The sequence below is a fragment of the Capricornis sumatraensis genome, chromosome 2, assembly GCF_032405125.1.
Source record: "Capricornis sumatraensis isolate serow.1 chromosome 2, serow.2, whole genome shotgun sequence".
NCBI classification, from domain to species: Eukaryota; Metazoa; Chordata; class Mammalia; order Artiodactyla; family Bovidae; genus Capricornis; species Capricornis sumatraensis.
In genome coordinates, this window is record NC_091070.1 from 37,783,189 (window position 1) to 37,805,315 (window position 22,127).

At 40.2% G+C, this 22,127-nt stretch overlaps 1 protein-coding gene across 2 annotated transcripts; it reads left to right on the top strand.

Annotated features, from left to right (window-relative positions):
* The first annotated feature begins 1,074 nt into the window (after nucleotides 1–1,074).
* On the top strand, nucleotides 1,075–19,318 carry AFG2B (AFG2 AAA ATPase homolog B). 2 transcript variants are annotated; one of them, XM_068965849.1, is made up of 8 exons: nucleotides 1,075–2,169; nucleotides 4,185–4,370; nucleotides 9,004–9,162; nucleotides 14,126–14,335; nucleotides 15,218–15,442; nucleotides 16,706–16,840; nucleotides 17,584–17,709; nucleotides 19,151–19,318. In XM_068965849.1, the coding sequence occupies exons 1-8, from the start codon at nucleotides 1,075–1,077 to the stop codon at nucleotides 19,316–19,318; spliced, it is 2,304 nt and encodes a 767-aa protein (XP_068821950.1). The 2 variants fall into 2 exon arrangements, with proteins under 2 accessions (XP_068821950.1, XP_068821951.1); XM_068965850.1 differs by having other exon boundaries at nucleotides 15,218–15,410; nucleotides 16,710–16,840.
* The last annotated feature ends 2,809 nt before the right edge of the window (nucleotides 19,319–22,127 follow it).

Genomic DNA, 22,127 nt, shown 5'->3' on the forward strand with positions numbered 1-22,127 from the left:
TTGCTGTAGCCTGGCTTGGAGAATTTTGAGCATTACTTACTAGCATGTGAGATGAGTGAAACTGTGCAGTAGTTTGAGCATTCTTTGGCATTGCCTTTCTTTGGGATTGGAATGAAAACTGACCTTTTCCAGTCCTGTGGCCACTGCTGAGTTTTCCAAACTTGCTGGCATATTGAGTGCAGCACTTTCACAGCATCATCTTTCAGGATTTGAAACAACTCAACTGGAATTCCGTCACCTCCACTAGCTATATGGGTATATCTTTCCTTTCTCCTTTCCTTTTTGCTTCTCTTCTTTCCACAGATATTTGTAAGGCCTCCTCAGACAAAGCAAGAGTAAAGACAGAGACATAGAGAACAGTGTGGATACTAAGAGGGAAGGGTTGTGGCCGGAATTGGGAGATTGGGATTGACATATATACACTATTCATGTTATGTATAAAATAGATAACTAATGAGACCCTACTGTATAGGGAACTCTACTAAATGCTCTGTGGTGACCTAAGTGGGAAGGAAATCCAAAAAAGAGGATATATGATTCACTTTGCTGTACAGTAGAAACATTATAAAGCAACTATACGTCAATAAAAATTTTTAGAAATTACAAAGCTGTTCTTGAGAAGTCTGAATTTAGTCTTTATTCTTCAAAGAGAATAGAAAGCAATAGGATTAAGAGAAAGAAGAAAACAGGGTTTAACTGGTGATTTCCCCATCTCAGGATCTCCTCTCAGTAGTTTCCTGGTTCCTTTTAGGTTGTTCCAACCTAGGAGCTGGAAACAGACAGCAGAGGTCAGTAAGTGACTATGGACTCTAGAAGTCAGTCATAGTGTCTGCAAAGCTATAAAAAGGGCCACGAGATTTTACCAAACCCAACACCGTGGCAAACTAGCCTGATCGTCCTATCATTGTTTAACTTAGTCTAACTTTCCATTGGTCCTTTCCACCTATGAGGGAACCCGCATCAGCGGCTCCCCTGGCGCATGCGCATCACCTACTTCCGGCCACGGTGCGCCGGTCTTTCCGGCCCGGTGGAATTCCTGTCCGATTTTCCTGGGTTTTGAGTCTTTCGTGAGAAATGGCTCCGGACTCGGGTTCCTTTCCGGAAGGACCTCCCTTAAAGCTGCTACCCGTAGAAACTAGGGATCGGGGCACCCAGCGCTGTCGTCTGGGCCCTACCGCCCTCCGCGCCTTAGGCGCCCACCTGGGCTCGGCGGTGAAGATCTCGCTGCCTGACGGTGGCTCCTGCCTCTGCACCGCCTGGCCGCGGCGGGATGGAGCGGACGGCTTTGTGCAGCTGGACCCGCAGTGTACGAGCCCGGGGACGGCAGTGGGCGCGCTGGGGTCTGGGGGCATTATTAACCTGAACCGACTCCGCTTAGTGCCCTGCCCGCCCCTTCGGCGCCTCGCGGTGTGGCCGGAGTTGAGGGAGCAAGCGGGTGCGTCTGGTGCCCCGAGTCCAGCCGCTGTGCTGGAGGCGGTGCAGGAGCTGCTGAGGAACCGTCCAGTCTCTCAGGGCCACGTGGTGGCCGCTCCTCCAGGCACTCCGGGTCCAGTGGCCGCCCTGCACATCGTTAGCGGGGCGCCCAGCCCGAATCCGGCTGGGCTGGTCACCCCTCACACCCAAATCAGTCTGAGCGAGGTGCCTCCGTCGGAAGAGGAGCCGCAGCCCGAGGTACCCCTGGGGGGCCTTTCGGAGGCCGCCGACTCGCTGCGGGAGCTTCTCTGCCTGCCGCTCCGCTACCCCCGCGCCTTGGCCTCGCTGGGGCTAGAAGTGCCACGCGGGGTGCTCTTGGCCGGCCCCCCAGGAGTGGGCAAGACCCAGCTAGTGCGGGCAGTGGCGCGGGAGACGGGCGCGGAGCTGCTGGCGGTGAGCGCCCCCGCGCTCCAGGGCGCCCGGCCCGGGGAGACGGAGGAAAATGTGCGGCGGATCTTCCAGCGCGCCCGGGAGCTGGCCAGCCGCCGTCCCACCCTCCTCTTCCTGGACGAGGTGGACGCCCTGTGTCCCCGGCGGGGCGGCCCACACCAAGCCTCCGAGAGCCGCGTGGTGGCCCAGGTGTTGACGCTGCTGGACGGCATCGGTGAGGACCGCGAGGTGGTGGTTGTGGGATCCACCAACCGGCCCGATGCTCTAGACCCAGCGCTGCGCAGACCTGGGAGGTTCGACCAAGAGGTAAATAAAAGGCTCAGCCAGTTAGCGCATTGCCCCTGAATCCGGCCTCATCTGGCCCTGGTTGGCTGCCCCCAGGCGTTTCCCACTTAGCTTTGGAAGCCAGGGAGACTGGAGTGGGGCTTTTATTTAGAGAACCTGTTCTCTGGTTAACAAATGATCTGCAAGCCAGGACCCTTTCCCTCTCAGAGTCAAATTGCTCTGAGAAGCCAGGGGGCCGTTTGGGATTGTTGCAGGCCCTGAGGATGAATACTGTTATCAGTAGTGTTAGTTTTTAAGGACTACTACAAGCTGTGGTGTTGGAGAAGACTCGAGAGTCCCTTGGACTGCAAGGAGATCCAGCCACTCCATTCTGAAGATCGGCCCTGGGATTTCTTTGGAAGGAATGATGCTAAAGCTGAAACTCCAGTACTTTGGCCACTTCATGCGAAGAGTTGACTCACTGGAAAAGACTCTGATGCTGGGAGGGATTGGGGACAGGAGGAGAAGGGGACGAGGATGAGATGGCTGGATGGCATCACCGACTCAATGGCCTTGAGTCTGAGTGAACTCCGGGAGTTGGTGATGGACAGGGAGGCCTGGCGTGCTGTGATTCATGGGGTCGCAAAGAGCTGGACACGACTGAGCGACTGAACTGAACTGAACAAGCTATTAAACTCTTAGGATTTGGAATGAGAATCTAAAGTAGAAGGATAGCCTCAAGAAACAAATGTGTTGAAATAAGAAAGAAGGCAGGGAAGAACTAAATCAAAGCAGACGTTAACTCTTCTATCTAGATTTATGCATTCCTTGTCTGAATGCCAGCATCCTGTACCACAGTTGCTCTCTTAGTTGTCAGGAAGATTGAATATTCAAAATATTCAAATATTCAAGTATTATTTTAAAAACTTCAGCCCTAAATTGATTCTTAATTTCTGTTAGATAGTTTGAATAGTGGTTGTGATGTTTGAACTTTGTGGTAGGGTTGTAAAGAGACAGCTGATAATTGCAGACTTTAGCATAACCTGTTTAGAACTTAAGTGGATTTCTTTTTCACACCATCTAATACCTGTCTGCTGAATAAGCTCCATAAGGGTAGGGACATAGACTTTCTGGTTTACTGGCTCCTAGAAAGTGATAGGTTCTCAAAAATAACAAAATAAAAACTTCCTGACGTTGTTGCTGTTGTTCAGTCACTAAGTCATGTCTGATTCTTTGCAACTGCATGGACTGCAGCACACCAGGCTTCCCTGTCCTTCACTATCTTCTGGAGTTTGCTCAAATTCATGTCAGTGATGCTAAGTAATCATCTCATCCTCTCTTACTCCCTTCTCCTTTTGCCTCCAGTCTTTCCCAGAAGCAGGTTCTTTTCTAATCAGTCGGCTCTTTTTATCAGGTGGCCAAATTATTGGAGCTTCAGCGTCAGCATCAGTCCTTCCAGTGAATATTCAGGGTTGATTTCATTTAGAATTGACTGGTTTGATCTCCTTGCAGTCCAGGGGACTGACTCTCAAGGGTCTTCTTCAGCACCACAGTTCGAAAGCATCAATTCTTAGGCACCCAGCCTTCCTTATATGGCCCAACTCTCACATCTACATGACTACTGGAAAAACCATAGCTTTGATATATGGGACCTTTGTCGGCAAAGTGATATCTCTGCTTTCTCATTTGTTGTTTAGATTTTTGTCATAGCTTTCTTTCCAAAGAGCAAGCATCCTTTAATTTTGTGGCTGCAGTCACTGTCCACAGTGATTTTGGAGCCCAAGAAAATAAAATCTGTCACCATTTCCACTTTTCCCCCTTCTACTTGCCATGAAGTGATGGGGCCAGATGCCATAATCTTAGTTTTTTGAATGTTGAGTTTCAAGCCAGCTGTTTCACTCTTGAAAATAAGGATTTTCTCATATTCAGAATCTAGGATATGTACTTAAGAGTACCTAGTAATAGTTCCAGATTTGTTCGCTAAATTATTATACCTTTGTGAGGATAAAAAAATATTTTTAAGCTGTAAATGTTTTCTTTTCTTGCTTTGCACATAGGTTGTCATTGGAACTCCCACTCTTAGACAAAGAAAGGCAATTCTACAAGTGATTACTTCAAAGATGCCTCTCTCTGGTCAAGTTGATTTGAACCTCCTTGCAGAAATGACAGTTGGCTATGTTGGTGCAGACCTGACTGCACTCTGTAGGGAGGCTGCCATGCAGGCTCTCCTTCATAGTGAGAAGGTAAGAAATATTGGTTTATGATCTCCGTTAACCTTTTTATTGATGTAACAAGTTAATTTGGGGACTTAAAAAAGTGGTAAGTACCTTTTCTTGAAACTTTTGACACCTTAGACATCTGTTTCTTATATGTATTTTTACATCTGAATTCCATATATAACTAGTGTATGACTGAAAGTGGGGACAGAGAGCTGACTTCTCTAGGTCAGCCGAGGGCATGTTCCCATTCTCCCATACTAACTCTTTAGTGCTAAAGCCCAGTGCAATAAGGAAAAAGACACTGTGACCCCAGAAGAATCAAACATGTGTCTTTAAAATTTTCATTCTATTTTGAATCTACTCAGACTTAGAGAAAAGTTGTAAAAATAGTACAAAGAATTTTTTCATTTTCTTCACCCAGATTCTTCAAATGTAACATTTTACCACCTTTGCTTTATCATACTCTCTTCATGTGTATGGATGTTTATGTATATATACTCATACTCTCAAATGCATCCAGAATGCCCGCATAGCTTTGAAAAGTTGAGTGTTTATTTCCTAAAATCAGGCTAACCAATAGTACAAACAATAATCAAGATGAAGAAATTAATACCAACTTTTACTTAATCTATATGGACCTTATCCAAATCTCACCATTTGTCCCATTAATTTCCTTTGTAGCAAAAATTTTAAAAGGAAAAAAGAAAAAAAAATATTTTTTGATCCAGGATTACACATTGCATTTATTAGTTGTCATGGTTTCTTAATCTTTAATCTAGAAACTTCTTCAGTCTTTCATGACTTTAATTATTTTTAAGAGTACAGTTCAGTTGTTCTGTAGGATATTCCTCAGTGTAGGTTTTACTGATATTTTCTCATGAGTTGATTCAAGTTTTGCATTTTTGGCAGAAATATTCCAGAAATGATACTGTGTTCTTCTCATTGTGTCTGTTAGGTAGAAATGATATATCTTTGTCCTGTTACTGATTTGATATCTTAGAGAAGGTGGTTATCTCTGAGATTTCTCCATTGTTATGATACTATTTTTCCCTTTGTTATCAATACGCATCTTGTAGGGAAAAGAACCTTTTCTTATTCTGGAGAAGATTAGGTGCCTGGAATTTTACTTAAATTCATCTTTGACATTTAAATCCTTAATTCATGAGTGCCTTTTGAAAAAATAGTTGGGATATTAACTTAAATGTAGTAGTTTTCAACACTATAGATTGGAACATCTGTTCACTTTGTATGTAATAAGTCATCCTGAGTCCCTAAACTCCTCCAGAAAAAAAATTAATTTCATTGTGCTAGGGGTTCTGTTATAACACTTAAAACTGTCCTTTGATCTTACCCCCAATTTTGAGGTTTTTTTTTTAAACCATAAAAGGATGATTTATCCTAGATTTTGAAAACATTTTTACCTAATTAATTTATATCCTTCCTCATCTTCTTTTCCTTTATTTTTACTCTTACACTGAAGGTAGGGAAGGAATTACGTGAACTTTAAGTCCTCATCTTTGGGGTTTAGAACTAGAAGTGCTTAAAGATTTAATGACAAGTCCCATGTGTGAAGATGTGAGATATATGCCTCTTGAATGGAGGACGAGAGTACAGGATGCGGGAACAGAGGTTTACATTTAGAATTCCCTCTGCTTTGAAGTTCCAGGCTTGACCTAAAGCACCTTGGCTTAGGTGGACCAGCCAGCTGCAGTTGTCCTAGGGTGGAGCCCACTGCTACTTCAGGAGGGCCTGCCTAGGCATGGTTAGCACAGGTGATGGCTGAGTTCATAAACAACCAGGGGAAGTGGAAAAAAGAAAGGCAAAAAGGAAGAATGGACAGAGGCATCTGGGCAGGTACTGGTTCCATCTATTTCTTTTTCCATCTCCAGGCAGCTGAGGGGCTGTTGCTGCCTCTATTACAGGGCAGATGAGGACACATTAGAGTTTGTTCAGCTTTTTGTCAAGTATGTCTATTAAAGCATTGGAAATACAGTTTAACACATAAACATATACACATGGAAGGGAAAGGATTTTATCTGCCTGAAAGGGTTATGAAAATCAAGTGAATAATATATACACACTAATGATCTGGAAGTGTAAATGGGATTTTCAAATGTTAGTTGGTGTTCACCTAAAGTGTATTAGTATTCATTTACCCAATATCTGATACTGCTACCTAGTGAAAAAAAAAAAAAAAGATGCTATTTAAACAAATTATTCTTTGTGAGAAATTAAACAAGATAAAAATTGAGAGCTCATCTCCCAGAGATTATAATTATTAGCATTTTTAGGAACAGTTAATGATAGCTCTGTATATACATATTCACTTATTTAATCTTACATAAATGGGATAAAATAGTTCATTATTGAAAATGGGAATTTTGGGACAACTAAATATTCAGAATTTTATGTAAGGCTAAATACTTAAATATAATACAGATATTACAAATAGAAATATGAATTTTTAATAGCCAAAAAGTAGATAATTTATGACCATTTTAGAATGGCAAAACAATACTATTTTTAAAAAAGATGACAAGTTCAAAAGCAAAACAAACAATACTATAAACAAAGGCAAGGACATGAGACAGACTGGGAAAAATACTTTCAGCCCATGACAAAATACCAATCTCCTTGGTATAGAAGGAAGTCTTACAAAGCAATAAGACCAATCTAAGAGAAAATGTATATAAAATATGAACTGATGAACTGGTAGTTGACAGTGAAAGGATTACAAATGACTAATAAACATGAAAAATCCTCAACTTTCTTTAAAGATTAGTCTTTTTTGATTCTTTCTCTTTTAAAAACTTATTTTGAAATAATTAAAGCTTCAGGGGAAAATTTTTTTTAATTAAACAAAGCTTCAAGGAGAGTTGAAGGTAGAGGACTCCTGTTAATTCCTTTATCCAAACTGACAAGTTTTTAACATTTTGCCATATTAGCTTTATCCTCCTCTCTTTTCTCTCGTCTCTCTGTCTCTATATATACAGTTGATTTTTGAGCAACATGGGTTTGAACTGCTCCAGTTCACTTATATATAGATATTTTTCAATAGTAAATCCTACAAATAGTGCATGGTCCAGGACTAGCTGAATCCACGGATGTGGGGAACAACAGATTTGTTGGGCTACCTCTACTTAAATAAGGATTAACCTCCATGTTGTTCAAGGGTCAACTGTATACATATACACATTGTTTTTTTTTCTGAATCATTTGAAAATGGGTTGCATGCATTTTAACCTGTTATCCCTTAATATTTTAGTGTCCATTTCCTGTGAACGAGTATGTATAATCTCATTATATTCAAGAAATTTAACACTGATCCAAATGTTGTCAGATCTACAGTCCCTATTTTGATTTTGCTGGCTGTTTCAAGTTTTGTAGCACCCTTTTCCTTCAGTGTAGAATTTAGTCCAGGACAATGTATTATGTTTAGTTTTTGGTTTTCTTTAATTTTGAACATTTTCATAGCACTTTCTTGGTGTGTGCGTGACATTTTGACATTGACATTTTTAAAGATTTAAAGTCAGTGATTTTATAGAGCATCTATCAGTTTGGATGTGTCTGTTTCCTCCTAGTTAGATTCAGGTTATGCATGCCCATTGGGAGCATGCATTAAATGTTAGTGTGTCCTTCTTAGGATGTCATTTGTGGAGCCTTAGTGTGTCCACCTGCTCCTCACTGGGGGTGCCCCTTGTGGGTGACTAGTGCGATCAACTAGTCAAGCATTGGTCCAGTTTGTCTGCTGTAGAGCTGTTATTTTTCCCTTTGCAACTAGTAAGAAATCTGTGAGGAGACCCTCTGAGACAATGCAGACATCCTGTTCCCCGTCAGACTTTCTCTCCCCTAGATTGGCACCCACTGATGATTCTTGCCTCAAATAGCCATTACTGTAATGGTTGAAAAATTTATTTTCTAATTCCATTATTCTTTTTACCTCACTCTTGATTGAAGAAATTTAATTAACGCAATAGTAAACACCATGTCTTCTGTCACAATGGCAGAAATTTAAGGTTTGGTCATGTCCAGTGTTAGAGAGATGTGGGGAAAATAGCTTCATATTATTGGTACAGCTTGGACCACATTTTAATAGTAGCTATGAAAATTGTAAGTATGCATACTCTTAAGCACAGTAATTCTATTTTGAGAAAAGTATTATATAAAATACTTGAACATGTGTACAAAGACATTCAGTTGCAGCTTTGTGTTTAGTACCAAAAGACTGGAAAACCTCTGTTCAACAGAAGGGTGTCATTAAAATACTCACGCAATGTTATGCAGTTGTCAGAAAGAATGAGGTATTATTGTATTCGTGGACATGAAAAGATTCCTGAGAGATGAAAAAGTATAAATTAATGTGTACAGTATGGTCCCATTTGTGTGTCTCTTTGAAAGGATATACATATGTCATAAACATACTGGAAGAATACACAGGAGACTGTTGACATTCTCTGGGGATGAAGATTGGTGGGAGTTGAGGGGGAGACATTTAATTTTTTCATACCATGTGTTAAAAATTTCTTTATAGTGACAACAAAATAGATGTATAAGTTCAAATGAGGATCACAATAAAAAAGGAATCATGTTTGTGTGCCACAAAAAAGGCCCACATAATTTTTGGTTTGATTTTGCTTTTTGGGGTGGATTACTTCAGAACCAGGACAATCCGACGATTGATGAAACAGACTTCCTTGAAGCTTTTAAAAAGATCCAACCCTCGTCATTTCGAAGTGTCATTGGACTGACAGACATCAAACCTGTTGGCTGGGAGCAGATTGGTGGCCTTGAAGATGTAAAACTGAAATTAAAGCAGGTGAGATAGAGAATCTGCTTAAGCCAGTAGAATATGATGGTCTAAGTGTAATGCACTTGTGGTGTAAACAAGTGGCACTGAAACTTAAGGCTGCCTTCACTAATGGGAACCTAACATCTTGCTTGGAAAATCCCATGGATGGAGGAACCTGGTGGGCTGCAGTCCATGGGGTCCCTAGGAGTCAGACATGACTGAGTGATTTCACTTTCACGCATTGGAGAAGGAAATGGCAACCCACTACAGTATTCTTGCCTGGAGAATCCCAGGGACGGGGGAGCCTGGTGGGCTGCCGTCTATGGGGTCGCACAGAGTCGGACATGACTGAAGCGACTTAGCAGCAACAGTAGCAGCAGCAACATCTGGATCTAATGATTGCTTTCCCGTCCTTGTTTAACTGGACTCTACAGACATCAAATGCCATTTTTCATACTTTATTTCTTCATCTTTTTGCTTAGTTTTTGCTCTAAAGAGTTTCTAATTTAGATGAAGGGTCAGTAAACTCTTTCCGTGGAGGACCAGAGAGTAAATAATTTAGGTTTTATGGTCTCTGTTGCAGTCATTCAGCTCTGCTATCACAGCACAAAAGCAGTCATATGTAATGAGTATGTGTGTTCTGATGAGATTTTATTTATAGACACTGAAGTCATATAATTTTCACACCACAGAATATTCTTTTTTTTTTTAACATTTAAACATGTAAAACTGATTCTTAGTTCATAGACTGTACAAATTCTTCATTCATAGGCCTGAATTTACCCCGAAACTGGTAAAAACACAAAATTAACAGTCACTTTGGCCTGAGTAGTTACTTGATACTGATTCTCACAGTGGCTGTTAAGGGTCACAGCTCACCGGATTTTTCTTGCATTGCAGTTCCAGAAATTAATTTTTCTAATTCCCTGTTGGGTGATCCTGCCATAAGAAAGTAGGTTTCTCAAATCAAGCACACACAAGACTAATTTATAAGTATCCATTATAATTTATTTATCTTAACTAGGAGCTGTATGTACAGTGAACCCTGATATCCTTGTATCCATGGATAGGCACATTTTGTTGTTGCTAAGTCACTAAGTCATGTCTGACTCTTTGTGACCCCACGGATTAAAGCATACCAGGCTCCTGTGTCCTCCACCATCCCCCAGAGTTTGCTCAAATTCATGTCCATTGAGTCGATGTTCCTCTCTAACCACCTCATCCTCTGTTGCCCCCTTCTCCTCCTGCCCACCCTCTTTCCCAGCATCAGGGTCTTCTAGTGAGTCAGCTGTTTGCATCAAGTCGCCAAAGTCTTGGAGCTTCGGCTTCAGCAACAGTCCTTCCAGTGAATATTCAGGGTTGATTTCCTTTAGGATTGACTGGTTTGATCTTCTTGCAGTCCAAGGGACTCTGAAGAGTCTTCTCCAGCACCACAATTTGAAAGCACCCATTTTTTGGCACTCAGCTTTCTTTATGGTCCAACTGTCACATATGTACACAACTGTTGGGAAAAACCACAGCCATTGTCCACAGTGATTTTGGAAGCCCAAGAAAATAAAATCTGTCACTGTTTCCACTTTTTCCTTTCCCATTTGCCATGAAGTGATGGGGCCAGATGCCATGATCTTAGTTTTTTTGAATGTTGAGTTCTAAACCAGCTTTTTCACTCTCCTCTTTCACCCTCATCAAGAGGCTCTTTAGTTCCTCTTCACTTTCTGCCTTTAGAGTGGTATCATCTGCATATCTGAGGTTGTTGATATTTCTCCCAGTAATCTTCGTGCATATTTATATGTGTGTATGTATATATATAGGAGAAGGCAGTGGCAACCCACTCTAGTACTCTTGCCTGGAAAATCCCATGGATGGAGGAGCCTGGTGGACTGCAGTCCATGGGGTCGCTAAGAGTCAGACACGACTGAGCAACTTCACTTTCACTTTTCACTTTTATGCGTTGGAGAAGGAAATGGCCACCCACTCCAGTGTTCTTGCCTGGAGAATCTCAGGGACGAGGGAGCCTGGTGGGCTGCCGTCTATGGGGTCACACAGAGTTGGACACAACTGAAGTGACTTTGCAGCAGCAGCATGTATATATGTATTTTTGTGTGTATGTTTATATATGTATGTATGTATTTGACTGTGTTGGGTCTTAGTTGCATCATACAGGACCTTCCATCTTCATTGTAGCATGTGGGATCTAGTTCCCTGACCATGGATTGAACCCACGGCCCCTGCCTCAGGAGTGTGGAGTCTTAACCACTGAACGTCAGGGGTATCCCTCTTCCGGTAGTCTTGATTCCATCTTGGGTTTCATCCAGCCTGGCATTTCACATGATACATAGAAAGTTAAATACTCTGCATAGAAGTTAAATAAGCACAGTGACAATATATAGTCTTGTATACCTTTCCTAATTTTGAACCAGTCAGTTTTTCCATGTCCAGTTATAACTGTTGCTTCTTGACCTGCATACAGATATTTCTCAGGAGGCAGGTTAGGTGGTCTGATATTCCCATCTCTTTCAGAATTTTCCACAGTTTGTTGTGATCCACACAATCAAAGGCTTTAGCATAGTCAATGAAGCAGAAGTAAATGTTCTTCTGGAATTCCTTTGCTTTCTCCATGATCCAACAACTGTTAGCAATTTGATCTCTGATTTCTTCTGCCTCTTTGAAATCAAGTTTGTACATCTAGTTTTCAGTTCATTTCAGCCAGCTGAAGTCTAGGATTTTGAGCATAACTGTGTAAGTATGTGAAATGATGCAATTGTATGATAATTTGAACGTTCTTTGGCATTGCCCTTCTTTGGGATTGGAATGAAAATTGACCTTTTCCAGTCTTGTGGCCATTGCTGAGTCTTTCAAATTTGCTGACATATTGAGTGCAGCATTTTAACAGCATCGTCTTTTAGGGCTTGAAATAGCTCAGCTGGAATTCTGTCACTACCACTAGCTTTGTTCGTAGTAATGCTTCATACGACCCACTTGACTTCATACTCCAGGATGTCCAGCTCTAGATGAATGACCACACCATCCTGGTTATCTGGTTCATTAAGACTTTTTTGTATAGTTCTTCTGTTTATTTTTGCCACCTCTTCTTCATCTCTTCTGCTTCTGTTAGGTCCTTAACCATTTCTATCCTTTATCTTGCACATCCTTACATGAAATGTTCCCTTGATATCTCCTATTTTCTTAAAGCACATTTAAATATGCTCTAATTTTTTAATATGCTCTCATTTAATCTTCACAAAATAGCCATACTTTCCTGTGAGACACACTGTCTTCCTTTAGCTCTGAGATGTTAGGCTTTCCTACCTTTTTGAGCACTCCTCTCCCTTATTTTAAATGTTAAATTCTCCAAGCTCCCAAGAGTTCTCTTTTTGCATTTTCTAATTGAGTCCTTCATCTCTCATCTCCTGAAGCGTGTCCCAGGCTTTAGCTGTCTCCTGAAAACAGCTAACTCAGGAATCTTTATAACCCGTGCAGATAGTTCTTTTGACCATCAAAACTACTTAACTCCCTGCATACTAAATAACTTCTAGGGATCTCGGATTCAGCATGGAATGTCCAGAGTTCACCTTACCAATTCCATCTCTATAGCTGGATGCCCTCTCCCAGTAAAGACAGCCAGTTGCCCCATCCCCTAAGTCAGAGACCTGTCTTCTAAATGCATGTCATGTTGCATGTCACATACCTTCCCCTCTGGACTTCCCCCCTGCATAAAGTACACTTACATTGCATGTTTCAGGTCCATCCCTCCCACACGATCTCTGCTGCCTGTGACACATCCAGCCTTATTATTTTTGTAGTCTGAGTCATTGCACTCATTGACCACTGCTAAGTGGTTTCCTTCCCTCTGGTTTCATTTCCTTCTAGTTCATTCTCCATACTGCTTCCTCATTGTTGACTGAAACTGTCAAGGCCCAGTGTGATCTGACTCCTACTTCCATTTCAGCTCCATCGCTCCTTGCCTCCCACGTCCTCCACCCTGTTCTGCTTACCACTGGGAGATGAACTGGATGGTCGATGTGTCTCTATATATTTGTTCCTTGTCCACAGAATGCCCTACTCTGGCCTGGTTTTTAGTTTTTAAGCCTGTCTCCCCAGTTACAATAGGAATTTCTAGTACGGGGATCTTGTCTGTCTTTTTTTGTAGAGGCAATGTATCGGTAGTTAAGAACTCCCGCTCTTGACCTACACTGTCTGGGATTAGTCTTAGTTCTGCTGCCTCACTCATGTTAAGTAATAAGGCCTGGGCAAGTTACTTCACTTTTTAAGCCTGAGTTTCTGCATCTCTGAAATTATGATAACAAAATCGTCTACCTCAGAGGTATTGAAGATTTATTTATAATTCAGCTAACATTTAATGAGTACCTACCTTGTGAAGGTGTCATTCTAGGTGACGGGGATTTAGAGGTGAACTTTGCCTACATTCTGGCAAGAGCAGAATGACAGACTCAGCATGGGAATACAGTAATTTCAGATAGCAAATGAGTTAGTGCTCCAAAAATAAGAAATGGATAGTAGCATAGAGTGCCTAGGAGGAAGAAGGTCTGTTTTAACTACAGTGGTTAGGGAAGACCTCTCCAAGGAAATGACTGTTGAGTGGAGACCTGTGTGATGCAGAATCGCATATAAAGGTCACAAGGGGGTGTTCAAGCAGAGAGACTAGCAAGTAAAGGCCCTGAGATGGGAACAGACTGTGGGGTGTTTGGGTGATGGGTTATGTTAGATCTTGTAAGCAGTGATAAGTTAGGAGTTTGGATTTGAATATTGTAATTCTGACAAGAAGTCATTGAAAGATTTTGAGCAGGAAGTGATGTGACCTCACTTATGCCATAAGCTCACTGGCTGCTGTGTGGAGATTAGACCCCATATCCAGCTCATAGCAGGTAGCTGAAGATTGTTGAATGAATTTATTGAAAAAAATTTTTTTTCACATTATACTAAAACAATTGTCTCCTTTTGTGTCCTGTCTCTTTTTGTGTTCTTTTAGAGCATTGAGTGGCCTCTGAAATTCCCTCGGGAATTTGTTAGGATGGGCCTGACACAACCAAAGGGAGTTCTCCTATATGGGCCCCCTGGGTGTGCCAAAACCACGCTGGTGAGGGCCCTGGCTACGAGCTGTCATTGCTCTTTTGTTTCAGTGAGCGGAGCTGATCTCTTCTCGCCTTTTGTTGGAGATTCAGAGAAAGTCTTGTCTCAGGTTGGTTTGTTTATTTTCCCTCATGTAGTTAAGTTTACTTTTGAATTTTTGTTTCATGCCTTAAGGATAAACCTTATTTTTTTAAATGTAACTGGCTATTTTTCCTGTTAAGAACGTTATACCTATTTGTGTATAGAAGACGTAGAAAATATAGAAAAGTGTAAATAGGAAATCCTCCACAATCTCTCTACTTACTGTTAACATTTGGGTGAATTTTCTTTGTCGTTTTGTTTCCTTGGGCAGGGGAATGAGTGGATATTATATATATAATACTATAATGAGTGGATATACATATATAAAATGAGTGGATATTATATATATATAATATATACCTATCCACTTGTTATATTTATGTATTATTCACTCATATATGTATATATATATCCGGGCTTCCTTCATAGCTCAGTCGGTAAAGAATCTGCCTGCAATGCAGGAGACCTGGGTTCAATTCCTGGGTCGGGAAGATCCCCTGGAGAAGGAAATGGCAACCCACTCTAGTATTCTTGCTTGGAGAATCCTATGGACAAAGGAACCTGGCAGGCTACAGTCCATGGGGTCACAAGAGTTGGACACGACTGAGTGACTAAACCACCAAACCACCATATATATGTCCATTCACATATATATACATATATATCTTTATTGTGATTTAGCTTAGTGTTACCGCTTTTAAAATTCAGTAATATTAAATGTTTTTTGAAAATAAGATTTTTAACCCCTGTATAATACTGTTCTTTATTTTATTTGTTCATTCCCCAGTTCTTAGACATTTAGAATTTCTTTTTATATTTTAAAAATTATAAATAGTAGTGCAGAAAGCATTCATTCATATGCATAAGGCATGATGTATAGCCTTTTAATATTTCCACTTTTGAACAAAAGGTATTTCGACAAGCAAGAGCAAATACACCAGCAATTGTGTTTTTGGATGAAATTGATTCAATCTTGGGCTCTCGATCAATCAGCAGAACAGAATGTAATGTTCAAGATCGTGTTCTTTCTGTTCTCCTAAATGAATTAGATGGTGTTGGATTGAAGACTATAGAGAGAAGAGGAAGTAAATCAGATCGACATGGTAAATACAAGCAGCTGGAAAAAAATGAAGAGGTATTTATTAGCCAGGATACACCAAAAGTCCAGGCCAACAATAATTAGACTGCATCTATGCTATCTTTTCCTATGCTGGATTCATCTCATAGAATTATATAATTTCAGTTTGACTGTTAGGATTTTTACAGAACTGGTAAAATTGTGATTTAGCTGGGAAGATGAGGCAAATTTTATAATGTATCTTAGATATGTATGAATGTGAATTTTTCCCTAAGATTAGAAATGTAACTGCATATTGCTAGTGGAGAAGGGAGTTTCTTATTTCTGTATCCTGATAAACTAGTGTTTTATGTGAAATGAAAGAAAACAGACTATTATTTCCAATAATCAGTAATTAAAAACTTCCAGTTTTGTTGAGGTTTCCTTGGTTCTAATGCAGTTAAAGTGACCTTTGGAAATCCTGTTCTTCTAAAGCTTTTATTCATTCTTTCTTGTTTCCCATTTCTTAAATTGTTCCATAGAAAGAGAATCTTATAGCTCCTTAGGAGCATATTCCACTAGAATTTGAAGGCACCCATGAGGTGTTCTAATCATTTCTCATAAAGCAGGAATTCCTTCTATAGCCTCTGACAGGTGTTTACCCAGTCTCTGCTAAAATACTTGAAGATACAGGGAACTCATTGCTTTGAGAGATCACATTACTGGAAAACTGCTCTGAAAATTAAGTTCAACAATTCTGAACGCTTAGCATGTGTAAGGCCTTGCTGTAGCAGCTCTTAGATATTTTTTAAAAAAAATCTTCATCCTGGATTTATATACATGCAACTTATATTAGTTGTCATATTTTTTGCTTCTGTAAAGAAAAAACAAAAAAGAGGTAAAATAAATCTCCCTCTTCAAGAACATGAGAGCCAAGACTTTTCATAGGTATACTGTGTGCTAGTCAGATGCTTCTGTCTTTTCAAGGCATGCATTTAAGTTGTAATCATTCGCTGGGGCTCAGATGCATTCAGGTCAGCAGATGGATGTTCTCTGCTGTGGTGTAGGGCTTTCATCAGTTCTCACATGGAGGATGCCCCACCGGGGTTGATCACTCCCTTCACCGTGTGCGTGTTGTGTAGCTCTTTGATTAATAATTTGTTTCTAGGGTGCCTTGATATTGAGAAGGTGGTCTGGATAGGAAATGTAAGCATTCTAGTCTGAAGAAAACAGCATTCTCCTATTTTAAAACAAACAGACCTGCTGATTTGTAATTTAAAAAAATACATTTAGTAATTAACAACTTATTGATGTTACTTTGTGTTGTATATTTTCCCTCAGCTAGAGTTTCAAGAAATTTTCAATAGCAACATCATGGTTGTTGCAGCAACAAACAGACCTGATGTGTTAGATGATGCCTTGTTACGGCCTGGAAGACTAGATAAGATTATTTATATTCCACCTCCAGATGAAAAGGTAATCACTGTGCACATTTACTCTGTGTGAGCATTCCTAATAAACATCAGTGTCTGAGTTCTAAGAAGATGGCAGAGTTGAGTTCCTGACTGGATGTAAGTGTACATGGTATGTGTCCTATGTTGGATTCTGTGTTTTTCCTTACCTAATGGCCCATCATAAATTATCATTTTCATCTGCTTTTGCTGGGTACTCTGGCCCTGTTTTCAGAGAAACATAAACCTAAAAAATGGTAGTAATTTCAGCTTTGTGGAAGACTCAAAATACTGAGTTTATGGAGTCTCCTCAAAATTATTTTGCAGCTAGAATGGAAGAATCCTAAACCGTTAAAAGAGTTTTGGAGATTATCTGGGTGAGCATCCTTATTTTACAGTGGAGAAATCTGAGTTTACAGAGATTATATAATGTATCCACAGCCAAAGAATCAATAAACCCTTTGTCCTTCACATCCAGAGCCACTGGCAGTGAGTGGTGAAAGACACAGAAAATGCATTTTTTATTTATCAGATTTTGAAGGATGAAAAAAATTTTTTTACTCTATTTTACTTTTTAAAAATTATAAAAATATTAAAATTTATCTTGATGTCACATTTACTTTCTTACCTCTTGAGGAAAAGTGATTCTTATTTTTTAATTCTTAAATATATATACTTTCTCTGTAATATAGAAAATTCTGTATGTTTTAATATAACATTATGTCAAACGTTAAGCTTCTAAACATATTATGTTTTATTTTGTTCCAGGGAAGGCTTTCTATTCTGAAAGTCTGTACAAAAAACATGCCAATGGGGCCTGATGTTTCCTTAGAAAAGGTAGCAGCAGAAACTGGTTTTTTCTCTGGAGCTGATCTTGGAAACCTCTGCAAAGAAGTAAGTTAATGAATTAGTGAAGAAAATTTACACATTTCTGCATTTATTCAGATCTTTATTCACTTGGCAGTATTTACTGAAAGGGAGGCACCATGGGAGGTGAAACAAGCCGCCCTGGTTCCTTACCTTCTCTTCAGGGCTTACGGTTGATGGGGCAGGGGATGGTGCCGAGAGGTGATACTGAATTTAAAAATGTAGTGAGTTGGGGAAGTTTAGGGTGCTAGGAAGAATACCAATCCAGTTGAAAATAAGAGAAGGCTTTCTGAGAGAAGGTGTGTGTACCTTGCAAGTGGAAGGATGATTAGGGAGTCGGGAATGTTTGAGCCACAGGGAATAAAACATGCAGACGATCGGCGGTGAGGGGATGACATTGAAGAGGTGGCCAGTGGCCGGCTCACACAGATCCCTGTAAGGCACTCTAAGGCATTTAAACTTTATCTTGAAGGCAGAAAAAAGGTCAGCCATTGTAGGCTTTTCCTTTGCAAAAACTTGTGAAAATAAAACATCAGAAAAATGCACAGATCAAAAGGATACAACCCACTGAATTAATATAAAGTGAACACACTTGTATAACTACCACTTGGGTCAAGAAAGAATGTCATCAGCATGCTAGAAGCTTTCCGTGGGCCTTCCTACTCTATCACAAAAGAACCACTCTCCTGATTTCTAGCACTGGGGAGATGACTTTTGCTGCTTTTGCACTTTATATTAATGGAACCATATGGTATGCTTTTCTGTCTGCTTCTTTAACTCAAGATTATGTCTGTGAAGTTCTTCCGTGGTTTTATGTGTTAACAGTGCAAGTGTTAATTGTTCAGTCATGTCTGACTCTTTACGATCCCATGGACTGTAGCCCATCAGGCTCCTCTGTCCTTGGAATTCTCTAGGCAAGAATATTGGAGTGGATTATTCTTTTCTCCAGGGGATTTTCCTGACCCAGGGAGTGAAGCCCGGTCTCCTGCACTGCAGGCAGATTTTTTATCCTTTGAGCCACCAGGGAAGCCTGTGCATAGCAGTGGTTTGTTCATTTTCTGTTTCTTTATGATCAGTGCTGTGTCCTGTTTAAAAACTCCTACTCTGAGATCAGGAATACAGTCGCTCATTTTTTTTTTTTTTTATATTGGAGTATAGTTGATCTCATCTATACTCCAATATAGTTGTTCTGCACTTGGCCCCACCCCACCCTTCTCCCCCGGCTCCACCCCCCCACCCCCCCCCACCCCCGCATTTAAGGCTAGAATGTAATGTAGAAGAAAAGATGGTCCACTGAGAAGACTTAATCACTTAAACTTTTTAGCTTAATGTTTTTATTGCCACGAATATTGAAATTCTGTGAAGTGAGACTGAGATTTTGATGTTCAGATTTTAAAGTTTTACTACATATCATAAAACAACAGTGAAGCATATTTATTATTTCCTATTGTTTGTTTGTCTTTTATAGGCCGCCTTGCTGGCTCTGCAAGAAAATGGACTGGAAGCGACCACAGTGAAACAAGAGCACTTTCTAGAATCACTTAAGACTGTAAAACCATCCTTAAGTCATAAGGATTTGACTTTATATAAAAACTTATTTCAGAAAAAAGAGTTTTCTATTTTAGAAGATATTTAAAAATTATTTTACGTACCTGCTCAAGGCTTAATTGAAATGTGAATATGCACTATAATTTGCAACTTACTTTGTCTGTATGATTTCCTATAAATAAAAAAACTTGTGCCTGATAGGCTAAAATTTCATACAGAAAAGTTAAAAGAATAAGACACTCTTATATACTTTTAACTCAGATTCACCAATTTTTTTAAAAAATGTATTTATTTGATTGTGCCAGGTCTTAGTTGTGGCATGTGGAATCTAGTTCCCTGACCAGGAATTGAACCTGGGGAGCTCGGATTCTTAACCACTGGGCCTTTGGAAGTTCCTCTAGATTCACCAGTTTTTAACATTTTGCCACATTTGTCTCCTCTCTCTCCCTCTTTCTCCTCCCCTCCACAGTATTTTTTATGAACTATTTAGAAGTAGATTTTACACATCACACATCTTTATCCCTTTAATACGTCACTGTACATCTCGTATAAATGAGGTTATTTTCTTACATGACCACAGTGCAGTTATCAGATTCAAGAAATTTAACATTGATAACAACATTTTAATCTACTGACGATGAATTTCATCCGTTGTTCTAATAGTGAGTGTTTTTCCCTTAGAAGATCTAGTCTAGGATCACACATTCCACTTAGTTGTCGTGTCTCTTCAGCCTCTCTGCCTCTTGATCTGAGCCAGCTCCTCAGCCTGAGCACCCTTGACCCTTCTGGAGAGTGCAGGCTGCCTTGTGAACCGTCAGTGCTGCCGTGTGTCCGTCTTCCGTGCATCACGGTGGATTCGTGTCGTGCAGCCGTATACGTGCTGTCGTGTCCTCAGACCACAGCTGGAGGCACGTGACAGCTGCACGTTACTGGTGACATTAATTTTGATCACTTGTTTCTGATATTGTCCCCATCTCCACAGTACAGCTGTTTTCCTTTTGTAATTCTGAGTATTTTTTAAGGAGTTAGATTATATGTAAGCTTTTATTTTCCTTTATTAAAAAGGTAATAATGCTATAAAATACAGATAAACGTGAAGAAGACACTTGGGTATTTAACTTTCTAGTCCCTTATACACATACAGATGTGTAAGGGACTTTTTAAAACCAAAAAGCATGGTACTATGTAGCTTTTATTTTTTTCTTACCTGACAATATCTGCTAAGTATCTTACTGCATCTTCACCCACAAGGTGTCATACAGAGAAGAGTGTGAGTGAAGGAGCCAGACATGGCATGGAGAGGGTAGCTGGGAGCGGGGACCTCAGTCTAATCAAGCAGTGAATTAAGCACCAGATAAGCTTCAGAAGAAGTGTATGTATAGTCAGAGCATGGTGCATAAACTCTACAAAGTCATAAATGTGAAGCAGTTGTTGGAAAAGTTTCCTGTTTCTGACTGGAGCCACGATTATTACTAAGCAATTAAGGAGCAATTACTTTTGATTATTACTAATAATTACAATTGATTATTACTAAGCAATTGAACAATTAAGAAAAAGGCCTATCTTATTTATAGTATAAAATGTAATTCATGGAGGAGGAAATGGCAACCCAGTCCAGTATTCTTGCCTGGAGAATCCCATGGACAGAGGAGCCTGGAGGGCTATAGTCCAGTGGGGCGGGGGGTCACAAAAGAGTCAGAAATGACTTAGCAACTAAACACCACACACTCAATCCAATTATTGGGAAACATTTAAATATCTTTGGAATAACTTGAGTATGTGAGTTGACTTTCTTAACCATAAATTTTATAAAATTTAAATACAAGGATATCAAACCAGTCCTAAAGGAAATCACTGAATATTCATTGGGAGGACTGATGCTGAAGCTGAAGCTCCAATACTTTGGCCACCTGATACAAAGAGCTGACTCATTGGGAAAGACCCTGATGCTGGGAAAGATTGAAGGCAGGAGGAGAATGGGGCAACAGAGGATGAGATAGTTGGATGGCATCACTGACTCATTGGACATGAGTCTGAGCAAACTCTGGGAGATAGGGAGGACAGGGAAAGACAGGGACAGGGAAGCCTGGTGTGCTGCAGTCCATGGGGTCGCAAAGAGTCGGACATGACTTAGCAACTGAACAACAAAATGCCCGTCAAAGGTTTCTGATGAAAATTTAACATCCAAATCAAAATGTGCCATTAAAAATGTACACTAGAATTCAGACTCAGCATGAAAAAAACTGTTAAGTGGTTTATTTATTTGTCATTGCGACCGCATAGACTGTAGCCTACCTATTTATTTGTCATTGATTACATGTTGATGTCATTGTTTTACTATATTAGGACAGATAAAGTAGATTACTTAAAAAATTAAAACTATTCTAACAAAGTGACATGCTTTAGAGTAGTAGGGAAAATACCTAGAAACTTTATTAGAATTCTAATTATTTTTGTTTGTGTTGTGTCAGTTGTTGATTTTATAGGACAAGGCAGCTATTAGGCCTTTGGCATCTCTAGGTCTAATGCACTCTAGCCTGAACCCCTTACCTCTTCTAGCTGTGGGCCCTTTGTTTTTTCCTAGAGGAAGTTTCCAGTGGTCAGCCTAGAAATTTGGTACACACACTTTGGTTAGAAGCTTGAGTTTTGCTTTGAAATTATCTTTTTATAACTTCTCAAGAGAATTTCTGGAAGCTTCAAAATTCTTGAAGACAAAATCCATGTTTCTTCTCTCACTGATATAAATGATGAAGTCAGATTAAGGAGTTCTTTGACTCAGTTTCAGTGTGATTGAAGGTTTGCTCTGGGAAACTTCCAAAAGCTGTGTTCTTAATCGGTGAGAAAACACTTCTGCTTCTAAGTACCTGGGAAGTGTGAACAGTTCAGTTCAGTCACTC

Excerpts from the sequence above, each read along its gene's own strand:
- AFG2B (XM_068965849.1), top strand. The coding sequence starts at position 1,075 with ATGGCTCCGGACTCGGGTTCCTTTCCGGAAGGACCTCCCTTAAAGCTG. Across the intron at positions 4,371-9,003 it reads CTCTCCTTCATAGTGAGAAG|AACCAGGACAATCCGACGAT; the intron begins GTAAGAAATATT and ends GGATTACTTCAG. Across the intron at positions 14,336-15,217 it reads CAGAGAAAGTCTTGTCTCAG|GTATTTCGACAAGCAAGAGC; the intron begins GTTGGTTTGTTT and ends TTTGAACAAAAG.